This window comes from Falco peregrinus, chromosome 2 (assembly GCF_023634155.1).
Source record: "Falco peregrinus isolate bFalPer1 chromosome 2, bFalPer1.pri, whole genome shotgun sequence".
NCBI lineage: Eukaryota > Metazoa > Chordata > Aves > Falconiformes > Falconidae > Falco > Falco peregrinus.
The window spans coordinates 109,929,292-109,942,784 of NC_073722.1; the positions used below are offsets into that span (position 1 = coordinate 109,929,292).

The window sequence follows — 13,493 nt, forward strand, 5'->3', positions numbered from 1 at the left end:
TGATGTCTAGCTATTACCCATTTTACAAATATGTTCTGAATTCTTATTCTTTATAGTGCACGTATGTTTCATTGTGAAAGCTCAAGTTCAGATAACTGTGATTTGCATCCTCAATAATTAAAAGATGCTAAAATATAAGATGACAGATTTATGAGTCTCATTTAAGTTCTGAAATGCAGGAACATGAGCAAACTCTTTTTGCAGTATTGCTTATAATCGTCCGATCTGGAGAAATTATACTTTCTTATGTGTGTGTATATATAAATATAAATAAATATATATATATATATAAATATATATATATATATGTGTGTATATAGTTGCATTCTGAAAAAAACCAGTTTTGCTTCTTTGTAAGGTGTCATGCTATAGTTTCAGTAGTGTACAAAAATAAAATAATTTTTTGTTTCAACCTTGCTTTTATTGGGATGAAGCTAAGCTCATTAATAATGAAGTTAATTTAAAAATCTGAAAGTCTTAGAGATGAATATGACTCTACTCTGCAATACAGGTTACTTGCTACATATGTATTTGTTTTAGTGCACATAAAAGTATTTATTTATTCCATAACCAAGTTAACTTGCAGGTCTAACTAAAATCAAGATATCCTCAGCTATTTGAAAAATATTTTGGAGAGCCTTTTGACAGTAGTCATTAATGATGTGCTTTGAACTGGAAGGTTTTTTTTACTTTGCTGTTAGCAATGTTTTTTGCTTTGTGTTATCATCAAAATCAGCTTTCTGCTATATTTACCTTCATGACCATAGGGAGTTACTCAGAGATGCTTAGAAAAATGTCTGTTGTTCTATCTTTTTTGTCAGTAGCTAGAGAAGCATCTGTATTTTGAGATCTTATTACTTCATGTTAAGATACAGAATATGTAACTTGCTGCAAAATGTAGATGTGCATTTGTTTACATTTCTTTGCGCTTCCACATTAAGGATATTAATGCCACTGTGTCTGCAGATGTTGTGATGGGGCTGATACGAACCCTGATGTTATAGGGGAGCTTGTAGCCAAGGGCAAGAAGGGCATGTTTGTGAATTGATTAATGATGATTCAAACTCTTATCATAAAAAGTAGTACTGCAATATAATGAGTATGTATGATAGCATGTTCTTCCTAGAGAACTAGGAACTAATTTATCTTACCCTGTATTTCCCTCAGCCCCCAGCGCTTCAAAAGCAAAACAATCCCCTCAAAAATAACTAAAACAAAACCAAAGAAAGCTTCTGAAACATTTAATAATTAAAACAATTTGTGTACTTGCCTTGTGGTTTTGTTTCTGTGTTTTTTCTTTTGTTTCATAAATGAAAGAGAAAGAAAAACTCATATGTTTTTCCTGGCAATTATTTTTGGTGCTGTGTAAATATAGCAATCTGATTTTAGTATTCTACTGATTTCATATTTTGGCTATTACAGCAAATGCATACTTAATTTCCTGCTCCCTTCTAGTCTGAATTGAGATTGTAGAGTTTCATAATTCAGGATTATGGGTGGTGAGTGGAAATTGAAGATGCCTTGTTTAAAAGCAGATTGACTGTTCAAGTGGCATAGGTGTGAAGGTGGCTGAAAAGAAAGCTTCTCTTCATCAGTGCATTGCAGTGTTATGGCTATACCTGGAAGATGTATATAGTCACAAAGAACTATTCTGAACACAATTGTACACAATAGTGTACAATTACAAAGAAAAGGTGGGAGATGGGTTGTCTTGAGGGAGTTGCTTCTGATTTTCTTCTGTTAGCTCAGAAAGCCTCAAGTGGCTTGGCAGCTTCACTCTTTCTTCTCTGTGATGAAAAGCCCTAGAGGGTCGCCTGACAAAGAACAGAGCGTATGGTGTAACGTATTGTAGAACAGAGGACGGTGTAGTGCATGTTGTGTGTGTGGTCAGGTATGTAATTCCTTGAGACTTATTCTTCGGCAGTTACATTTTGTTTTCTATCCTATGCAGGTCGCTATAGTGGTGTGTCTCAACCTGGTTAAAGGAAAAAGAAAAAAAACCCCAACAAATAACTGAAAATGAAGGGTCTTAGGGCTTCATGATGTGTGTGTGTAATCTTAAAACTTTTTTCTCTTTTTTTATTTCCAAAAGAGTCTATTTAATTGTAAGACTCTGTTCTCCAGCCCAAGAATTTACTATAGAAAGCAACTGTCACCTTTTAAAAAGGAACTTCTTTGATACTTTATGTTTATTTAAGTGACATACAGAAATAGTCTGTAGTGAAGAACAACTATTTGGAGGCACTTCTATCTGGGCAGCTGTGAGGCATCAGTCAGGAACTCTCAGGTCTGTTGCTGCTGCTTTTGGTTTTGTGTTGTTTGTTGTGTGGTGTGTGGGGTTTTTTTTGTTTGTTTGTTTGTTTTTTTTTTTTTGTGGCCAGCCAGTCATGATATATTGATTCTTGGTCAACATGCCCCAAGGGATGCTGGGTGCTGGCCAATATGTACCAATTTTTGGCAAACATAGCAGTCTGAAATAATGATGCATATTAATTAGTTGACTTAAAAATCTAGCTGATATATTTGCACTCCTCAGCAAGGTGTGTTCTACCCCATTGAAGGGGAAATAGTAGAATCCTAGTTGTGACAGCCATTAGTTCTGGGACAGTAATTTTATTCTGCAATGTTCATTTTCCGCACCTAAGAAACGGCAGTAGAAAGTATATAGTTAAAGATATGGTAGATAATTGATAAGTTCAGCAGTGCTTTGACTCCCTAAGCCACTCTTGGTTCGACTGAAAAGTAATTTACAAAGGCCATCTAGGAAAATAAGAGAATGGTAGTTATAAAAAAACCCAAACAAGCAACAAAAATGAAAAAGACCCCAACACTAACAAAAAAACCCCCAACAAACCAAACAAACAACAAAAATCCCCAAATGAACAAACACAATTTCTCTCTTTCAGTTGAAACATTTGGATGCTTTTTTGAATTTACTATTAAATGTGCTGTAGGGTTTTTTTAGTTGGAGACTTCCTTGTGGCTTCTGCTGTTGCAGTCTCCTTGCCTTTCAGCCTAGTGTGGTGCTGATTTGAAGTATGCAATTTCTTGAAGTGTGGATTAGTGAGGTTCTAATGCAGCTAATGTTTGTGAAGCACTTTGAAGATACAAAGCTCTACCTAAGTACTAATGTGGAAGAAAAAACAAACCTAATTACCTTTTTATCAAGAACGTATTTTCAGATTTGCTAATGGAGATGTAGAAACCTCATGTATATGTAAATTTTAGTGTGCTTTCCCCTCCTATTCTTCAGTTTCTCTTACACAGGTAGAAGTAGAAATTGCATTGAAATGTTCCACATCAGTTTATGATTCTATATGAAAAGAAACAGAACCTTTTGTCTCTGAAAGTAAAACATTTTTGTATCACTAGGGTGAAAAGAGCAGGGCTGAATCGGAGATGTTTTGTACAAATGTATTTTTTATGGAGCATAGATGAGGACTGAAGGTTGCTTTTCCAAAGAGTTTGTCTTTTTTTTTTAATTATTTCTTTTTTTAAAAAATATTTTTAAAACTGCTTTCAGTATTGGAACTCATTCTGACTGAATTCTGGTGTGTTCAAGTAAAAATGCATAAAGAATACTCATTCTGGTGACATCTCTTAACATTTGTGTTCAGATCAGCTGGAAACTAGATTACTGATATTTAAGTTCTGTGTTTAGGACTTCAATGAAATTACCCGAGTTAGAAATATTAGAAATGCTAATGGAGCAGCTTCATGTTCAGGGGCAGGCAAGAAAGTGAGATTTTTGGGTGAACTAGGATTTTGTTTTCAGAATTTTCTGTCAAAATCCTGTCCTCTGCTTTTACACACATAAAACACCACCATAATTGTAAAATAACAAAAAAAAAAGGGGGGGGGGGGGAGAGGGGGAAGGGGGAATATCAGTACAAGCCTTCAGACAAGCTGCTATTTTTTTTTTTCTGTATCTGTATGTTAAGGACTTGACTGATTCTCCCTGCATGCAGGACAAAAGCTCTCAGTGGTGAGGTATAGATATTTTCTTATGTTTCAATCACAAGATGCTGTGCAGAATTTATCTAATGATAGTCTGATCTACTTAAAAGTCTGCAAATAAACATACAGAATGAACTCTGTTAGCAGGCAGGAAACCACCAGCTTTCTTTGTTATTGTAAAGGTAATTTGCCTATTTACCCCAAAGTGATAAGTAGCTAGTTGTTTGGGTTTTTTTTACTTGATTAGTATTTTTGACTGTGAGGTGAGTTATTGAGAATATGATTTCGAGAAAGAGAAATGGTGGAGTGAGTTTGTTTGGGTTTGGTTTTGTTCTTAATATGTTATGGTAAGGTTTGAGATTCTTCCCAAGCTGAGGTTGAGGTGGCATTGGGTGCTAGCAGTCAGTGTCTAGAAACTTAGGGAATGGGAGAATGTACAAATGTATTAAAAAACAAACAAACAAACCAAACAAAAAACCCCCACAAAAAACCAAACATGCATGTTTATAGAGGTTCTTGCCAAGTCGGTAAAATGGTGTATGTAGGGGCATCCAGTTAACTTAGAGCTCTGGATCTTTGTTTTCCTTCCTCCTTCACTCCTTCCCGTGCAGAGCTTCAGTATGGGTTTGATTTTTTTTTTTTTTTTTTTTAATTAGGATTCTTCATTATATTTCTTGTGATTATTTCACATGCATTGATATTTCCTAAACTTCTGTAATGTAACAAATTATAACGTTAAATGTGAGGAAACAGTTTCTGAGCCTGACTAGCTAGGAAGAAATGTAGTGTTGTGTTTGAGTAGGTAAAGTGTTAGTTTTGCCTTTCACGTCCACCTTTAGTTCCAAGCCCACCCCTGTTTTCAGGAGGTGCTGTGTGTACCGCCTGCAAATCTCTTTCCCTTAGCTTGAGTTTAAGGACACATGGGTTTTACTACGTATTTCTGCTGTGAAACAATGTTATACTATTGTGAGAAACTATTGTGCATAAAATGACTGTGCTGCATCTCCGGAAGTACTGAAACAAAAACGCAAGGTGGTGTGCATCACTTCGCTGTTTAACGCTGAAATTTATAACCAGAATTAGTGAAAATTGTATAATGTTTGGATTTTCCAGAATGAATTGTGCCATAGCTGATCTGCTCGTGCAGCCGTGCAAGCAGCGTGCTTGCAGCTTGCATGCCAGAACTGGTTGAATGATGCCAGTGACAACAATGGCTACTCTCTTACTTTATTATTTTGTTGGAAACTTCTCCCCTGCTGAGTAAAGGGGAGAGAAGAGTTCTAATTTGGTTTGTTTGTTTGTTTGTTTTGGATTTTACTTTTGTGTGATGACCTTGAATTTTCCTTGCTACTTCTTAGAAGTAGTTTTGCAGTGTAATGAATTGAAACGCTTCTGTTGTTATGCTGATGCTTCTCTTTGTCTTGGTTTATCTGAATTCCATCAGATTATGCTACAATTGTCTATCCTTTATCTGTGTGATAATGTGGTGTTTACAGGAGACATAGCTTAATTGCATTTAAAGTGTATTTGAAGAATATGTGCTTTTATTTTTAACCTTTGCCTCACTTACACCAAGCTTCTAAATTGTTACCTGTCACTCAGAGCCAAGAACACTATCTGCTCTTTCACCTTAAACCATCCAATATGATTTTAAAATTAAAACCCATTTGAAAATCAGTCTATAGCTATTTGCATAAGGATTACTGTTTAATCAGATTTCTATATTCGAATTTAGTGGTGTGTGCTAGCCATGTGACTTGAACTTGAAATTGTCAACAAGATGCTTGGCTCTATTGTCGCTGCATTTTGGAAACTAAGTTTACTGGGATTGCTGACCAGTATGTTATTTCATCTGCAGGGAGTATTCTGTCTAGAGCTGGATTACTGAAGCAGTTGTGCTAAGTAGTTGTCAGTGAATTGGGCTAATTCTCTTGTCTGGATCCTGGCTTTTATTGTTCCTAAAACACAATTAAAATTGAACGGCAGATCAGCATACCACTGCAGCCTTGATGCACCTGGAAAACGGTTATGGTTCAGTCAGGGCCATCCACTTCAAGCAGTTCCTTACTGAGTTCACTTCGTGGCCTGCTTTAAGTTACTGTAATGAAAAACATGCTGCGCTTCCTGTTCCTCCTTGAACGGTTTGTGGGTTTTTTCATCCTTGGAGTGCTCTAGGTCCCTAATTTTAAATTGGCTGGTAGGCAAAGCTGTGTATTTGACTCTACAGCTGCCTTTCTCCTCATTGTGCTGACTGCCCTGGTGGCTGCTCTTCGAGTCTTTGGGGTGATACTCAGCGAATCACTTTATATCTCTTTTCATAGATTGAATGGACCTTGCCAATTCCAGAAACTTTTTCTTTTTCTCCCTTACTGTTTAACCGTCCCACCATTTACTTCTGGTGGAGGAAAGAAACGTCTTGGAAATGGCATTAAAGATGTATCCGGTAACTGCACCTGTGGAGGCTGCATTTTAATAAGGTTGCTGAGGTGCTTGGAGTTTGTCAGTTCTGCATGCCCTGGAGCAATGTGTGTTCTTGAGGAATACAAAACTTGCTTTGTGTTCTCTTGCTGTAGACTAAGAAATGCAAGCATTTCATGAGGTCAGAGAGCATGCATGCCATCCTGGGCATTAGTTAATGGGGTCTAATTTTATTTTTTGGGGAAACAGTGGTGTTGCATTCATAGTCTTTTTAGGCTACACTAGCTCGTAGACTGACCTTTCCATTTGACCTTGCGAAAAATGCACTAGTATCTGCTATTTTGACTGATTTAGTCTGTTTCCCTTGATTTGATGGGTTTTTTTCTTTCTCTGAGACTGAGCAGGTGCTTGATGCTACCCTCCTTACAGAGAAGGATTTATGTTCTGTTCGGTAGTTTATGAAGCACTTTTAAGGTTCTCCTTGACTTTCATTCTTCTGTTACTGAGATGGTGGACCTAATTTAATGTCCAATGTGAATAGCATCTTCTTGCTTTTAAACATCTGTTCTTATGGGAGTGTATTAGTCTGGCAGACACTTGCGATAACTTGTAGCTAAAATAACTGAAAACTGCTGTGCCTGTATAAGTTCTTTAAAAACAAAACAAAACAGTTGTGTTTTTTTCAGATTGAACTGGGTATGAAGATGTACTGCTTCTGCAGCATCCTGGCAGGGATCTGCTTTTTTTGCCTTCCTGCTCTATTTCTGCCTTTTAATTAAAACTTATAAAATATATTTCACATAAACCACTGAATTGATCTGGATGCAACATAAAATATTTCAGTAGTTGTACGTGCAGGAGTTTATCTGTAGTTTTGTAACAAAACAACAGCTAGCATAATTGCAAAAACTGGGAAGCCTCTGAAGCATTATCTTGGGAAGTAGATGATTTCATGGAGTTGCGAACTACTAAATATGTACAGTACTGTCAAAACAGCATTTAATTGAGATTTCTGTGAAGGGGAGAAATTTATTTCTGGGGTCTTTTGCTATACAGGACTGTATGGTTTGTTTTTTTTTTTCTAAAACACTGGACTGAGAGAAGCTGTCGGTGAAGCATCTGATCTTAAACATTGATACTTGATTTAATGACTAACAATAACTTGAGCTTGGTTTTGGTTTTGTTTTTAATTGATTGTCTTTTGTGTGTAGGTATGGGATTTAATTTTGAGTTAATTGATTGGCTTCAGGAGCGTGAAGATAAGATTAAATTTAAACACATAAAAAACCCAAAACAAAACTCAGAGCTGTTGCCATTCTTCTTCCTGCTTTTAAATAAGTGACTTTTGTTGGCTAGTGTTAAATCTAAATCTTCAAATATAAATTCTGCTTAGTGGATATATGGTAGGAGAAGCTAGATATGACCTCATTAAAAAGTAATATATGTTCAGAAATATTTTTTATAGATTATAAATAAATAAGGTACAAAAGTATTAACTTACACTTTTTTGTCTTGCTAAAGATTGTGTTTTAGTTTTCCTCTGGATCTTTGGTTTTGTCTTAATGCTGGATTACTTTGTAAATGCCACAAGGGAACATGTATTTAGCATTTTCTTGCTGTTTAGATAGAAGGGATTTTTGCTTACTTCATTAATGAATATTTTGTGAGGAAATGCCTTCAAACTAGTGAGAAAGCCATTAACTTATTTTAAGTTCTGTACTTAGGAATTTTTTTTTTCTCTCCCTTCCATCCCTTCACACTTCTGTTTCCCCAGCGAGCACTTGTCCTGCTCGTTCACCTTCTTCTTACATGGAGATAGCAATGTTTGCACCAGTGTGGAAATCAGTCAGCATCAACCTGTGTACCTGCTCAGTGAAGAACACCTCACGCTCGCCCAGCAGTCTAACAGCCCCTTTCAAGGTAGGTTTTGAGTATTAAAATGCATCGGCCCTTTGAGTTGCTCAGAATAAGGACTTCTGGTGAAGACTAGAAGGTGGGAGCAGAGAGGCGTTACCTGTTTTGTATCGGTTGCGTGTTCCTCCCCAGATGTCCCCTGTCTTGACGTAGTCAGAAGGCAGTTGGTGTGTCTCAGCTATTCTGCAGGTGGATGATTTCCACATTCATCTCTTGGCATGTAGCCATGTCATTGGTGTTCACGACACAATAAACCTAATTTCCAAGTACTGTCCTATTCGTGACTTAAATATTTTTCCTTTTGTAACATGTTTTACAGCCCCCACATATCTTCATCAACCCCTTTTCTAGAAATCCATTTCTGACTTGACGTACTTAACCTATTCACTCCTCCCTCTACCCCTTTTTATTTGGCTCTTCCTTGCCTGTAAATTCCTTTGGTTCCACCAGCAGATGCAGGCTATGCTCTCGAAGACAAAGGAGTGATGGGGCCTGAGTCTGGTTAGTGGGCTGTTTGATCATTCCCTCTCTTAGACACACTTGTGTTGGCTGTAGAAGTCAGTTCTCCTGCATGACCACATACTGCCCTTGTTTATTAATGCTCAGTGTCCAAACTTGCTTTTTTTGAATGCAATTTAACAGCAGCTGCACTTTCCTAATATGGGCAAGACTAAACATGAAACAGATTACTTCCCTGTATTTACATTGTTGTTGGAACTGTACCAGACAGAATGAAAGGATGAGGAAACACCTTAACTTTGTCAGAATTTGAAATAGTGTTTCTTTATCCCACCTGTATGGTAGAGACTCCTTGCTAGCCAAGATGAAAACTTGCTTGTTGCTTGTTAAAATAGATTAATTTGTAATAGTTATTGTGGTTCCTTCATTCTTACAGTACACATACACTTAACAATGTGTATCTATTACCAAAAACTTGTGCAATATAGTAAAATATGATTAGGGTGCATTTTGACTTACCAATGGTAAGTTGTCTACTTGGTGTGGCTGAAATAATTGTAATGCTATTTCAGTGGGGAAGAGTGAATTTTGTTTAGATGTAATCTCCAATGTATTTTTATTTATCTTTTTAGTTATTCTAAGTCCCTTCGGATTAAATGGCACGCTTACAGGGCAGTCATTCAAGCTTTCCGATTCATCAACAAAAAAGCTTATTGGTGAATGGAAACAATTCTATCCTGTCACATCAAACTTGAAGGAGGGATCTGAGGAAAAACAGGAAGAAATGGATTGGGAGGATGATTCTTTAGCTGCTGTTGAAGTCCTTGTTGGTGAGTGCTCCAGTTACCTTTTCATTACTGAAATAAACCGGCCAGTTACGTCTGCAAAATTCTAAATGTAAAAGTGAGCCCATTTTAGTATTTTTGCAACTCTTTGCATCTGCTGTTAGTTTTTTTGGTTTGTTTTTCTGTTTAATGCTCAGGACTATCTAAATGAGTTGCTGCTTAAAGTGGATTTTGCAGAGCTGGTGGTAGGAGGTGTTCCACTTTGTGCCCTGAGAAGCAAGATTGTTTAAAAAACAAATAAATAACCCTAGACTATCACTGTTGACATCTGAGATGCATCAAAAGCATGTTGTGCTGTTTCAGATTCTGTGCAAATTCAAACGGAACAGACGTGCCTTTCAGGGATGTCTTCAAAACCACAGTCCTGGAGAACCTAATGTACTCGGGCATTGTGTTTATCTGCTGCTCTTCCTAAAATCTAAGCCTCTGGGATGCCATAGTTTGTTCCTTTGCTGTGGGCTATTGACCCTTGATTTGCCAGCTAATGTAATCATTTCTCTGTAATGAGTGTTACAAGCTTGTATTGTAATGATGGCTGGAGACCCTGATGAAGATGGGGAGGGGAATATTGTCAGTTTTACGTGATACCAAAAAGTGTGTTCTCAGTTGTCTTTACAAAACAAAACGTTAGAAGCAAGTAGTAGCATGTAGACACCAGGGCTGTCTCTGCTTGTATATACAAAGCCCTTTATATTCATTCACCCAAATCTTCTGTGTAAAGCTAATCATGAAGTAATGATGAGGATGACATGACAACGGAGACTGTTTGTCCAAGGATAGCGCTTTAGGAGGTAGAAAGGGTAGTTAAACTTATGAGTGACTGGTAAAATGATCCATTTGTTGATGATTTTAAAGGTAAGCTTTTGGTAAACAACTGTAAAATCAGCTTGCTCCTTTTTTTTCAGCTGGTGTGCGAATGGTGTACCCAGCATGCTTCGTTCTAGTTCCTCAGACAGACATCCCTGCTCCTAGTACTGTAGGGGCATCGCACTGTTCAACTACTTGCTTGGGTGTCCACCAAGTGCCTGCTTCCACAAGAGATCCTGCCATGTCTTCGGTAACTCTGACTCCACCGACGTCCCCGGAGGAAGTTCAGACAGGTATAATACAATTAGCTTCTGCGTGTGAGGAATCATTTTGATGGCTGCTTTTTTAAATCTAGCACTGTTTGGTAAGGATTCAGGTGTTCTCTGTACAGCTGACTTTTTACCAAAAATCCCATTTCTTTAGTCATATGTCTGTTGTAGTGAAACCAATTTTTATCCTTCACTTGAGGGCAAAATTGAAGACTTTTGTAAGTTGGTGAATGAGGACTGCTTTTGTACCTGGTGTTATCCAGTACTTTAAATTTCTGTGGTCAAGTTTTTAGGTTTTTTTTCCACCTCTCAGAGTGTGTTTGTGTGCATGTATGCATTCTGGCATAGCTTTATAATCCTCATTGTGCCTCTCAGTCATTAGTGAGCAAGGTAATGTTTTCAGCTTTTTTCACAATCCAAGGAAGATTTTTTGTGTTTAAGTTACCATGAGGCTGTGTGCCCTCTGAACTGTGCGTAAGTAATGCTTATGGTAAACCGCTTTAAGTCAAAGCGGGTAAGGCTCACTGATGGTTTCAGGTGGCTTTACATACAGTTCTGCAAAAGAGGTTTTGTTTGGGACATCCCCATGTCCCCTCCTGTCCCCCAGGTCTTCTGTTACTTTAGTTTGACCTTTTTTTTTTTTTAATAATACTGTTAAATTTGCTAACAGGTAGCTTTGCTCAAGTTATCTTCTTTTGCAGGTCTATAGTTTCTTGGAAGATAAAGAATAGCCAGCCCAGTTATAGCATAAACATGTATGGTACTTTTTTTTTTTTTTTTTTTTTTTTTCCTTCCTCCCTATGAGAGGGAACCATGTTGTTATAATCTGCTACTATATCTAAATTTTCTGTTTGTTTTTGTTTCCTAACATTGAGTTAAGAAGATACTTACATTCCTTTGGTGGTTGAATTGGAACAATAGTGGTTGTGAGTGTATCACTTCATTGCCTAAACAATTCCTCTGATGCTGCTTTTCAGTTGATGCTCAATCTGCCCAGAAATGGGTGAAGTTTTCTTCAGTTTCTGATGGATTTATCTCTGACAGTACTAGCCATCATGGTGGCAAAATACCTAGAAAGCTAGCCAATCAAGTGGTGGACAGAGTTTGGCAAGAATGCAATATGAACAGAGCACAGAACAAGTATGTACTCATTTTGTGAAGCTGAAAATAGTTTATTCCTAACTAGTAGTTTTAATTCTCAGTTTAATATGTTAGTAAAAGGCTATTTATAATTTCTTTGCTGGATCTTGTGTCACAAAACGGCTCTTGAGGTTTGACAGAAGATAAAGAAAGAACATATGTTGATCGCAAATAACTCTCCTGATATTGAATCATAGGAGGAAGTATTCTGCTACATCAAATAGCTTGTGTGATGAAGAGATTGCTGACAAGATAGCATCCTGGGATTTTGTTGAAGCCACACAGAGGACAAATTGCAATTGTTCAAGGTACAGTACTTGGCAAACCGGCAGTCCAACAATGTACATTGAGATTGAAGTGCTCAGGAGAGGGCTTGTGATGACTCCTTTAGGTGTAATTAAGCAATAGCTGCTTGTAGGAAAGCTGTAACAAAATTTGTATCTCATATCCTAAATGTCATTGTAGGTCTTGAAACTCTGCCCGGTAAGGTAATGCGGAGGTTTTATTGAAGTGAATCATCTGAGCAGACCTACTGGCAGTTCAGTGACAATTCCTGAGTCTTGGGCTAGAATTCCTTACGCCTTTGTATGTGGATAGAAACTCTCTCATGGGCAACTTTGTTGGGCTGTAATGGAAAGGGAACACCTACTTGTTTAGGAGCCAAGAACCTTTTCTAGAGGGCTGTGGCATTAGCCTTGAAAGGAGAAAGCTGTTAATCAGCTATGAGACGATTGTAGCATTGTGTCTTGATGAATGTGAAAAAGAAACCCAAACCTGATTTTTTGGGGGGAAATATGGCATGCCATGGGTGGTTTTATATAAAACTGCTTTTACGTGAGTTGATTGCCAGTGTATGTTTTTTTTATACTAGCTGGAGGAAAAAAAGGATCAAAGCACAGGGGGAAAGTATGAATTTAACTTCCAGTTTTTGTTATGACTCTTGTTTTGAAACTACAGGAACACAGACTGTTCATGCAGGTGTTTAAATTAAATGGAAACATTAATTTCAGTGAACTCTCATTTTCTGTACTTATGGCAGAATACTAACGTTTAGGTGACTGAAGTATTGCAAAGGTTTTAAATGCTTTCTCCGATTTAAATGTTATGCTGATTACCTCACAATGAATATTGGAATCCTAAAAGAACCTAATGTTTGGAGGATGTAACATTTTGGAAGAAATGTATTTTTTTTTCCTCCGTTATTGAAATGGTTGGTTTAAGTTATGTGGAAACACTTGTGTCCTGAGAAGAGCTGAGACATGGAGGAGGTTTAAATACTCTGTTAAAGGAGAATTTAGATACGATAGCACTACTTAAGAGAAACAATCAATTAACTGTGTGAGGTGTGTATTAGAAATATGCAGTTGCTTAAAGAGAAACTGCAAAGACTTAAGCCCCCATATTGCTTTCAGTATTTTGAGTTCTAAGTGATGAAAAACATATGTATGATAGTTTAAATTAAAAATAGATTTTGATACCTCTTACCTTTTTTATTCCTGCCTAATCCTGTTTTTTTAATACCAGTTGTATGCTGCTTAACTTTCCTAATGGAAGAGTGGCAAAGAATAGCCAGGCACTAAGAATGTACGTGCAGTTCAATAGCTTAATCATAAACATTTAATTCTAGATTTCGGTATTTCTTGTCTCTCGTTCTGTCAGGTGATCTAGAAAGTGGGCATCTTGA

At 37.2% G+C, this 13,493-nt stretch overlaps 1 protein-coding gene across 1 annotated transcript in view; it reads left to right on the top strand.

The window, feature by feature from the left end:
* MED13 (mediator complex subunit 13) overlaps positions 1-13,493 on the top strand; it is a 60,457-nt gene that overhangs the window by 20,315 nt on the left and 26,649 nt on the right. Inside the window, exons 4-8 of the mRNA XM_027781336.2 lie at positions 8,150-8,295; positions 9,381-9,578; positions 10,499-10,693; positions 11,647-11,809; positions 12,007-12,117. Coding sequence (XP_027637137.1) covers positions 8,150-8,295; positions 9,381-9,578; positions 10,499-10,693; positions 11,647-11,809; positions 12,007-12,117 — 813 coding nt within the window. The remainder of the gene's footprint in view (positions 1-8,149; positions 8,296-9,380; positions 9,579-10,498; positions 10,694-11,646; positions 11,810-12,006; positions 12,118-13,493) is intronic.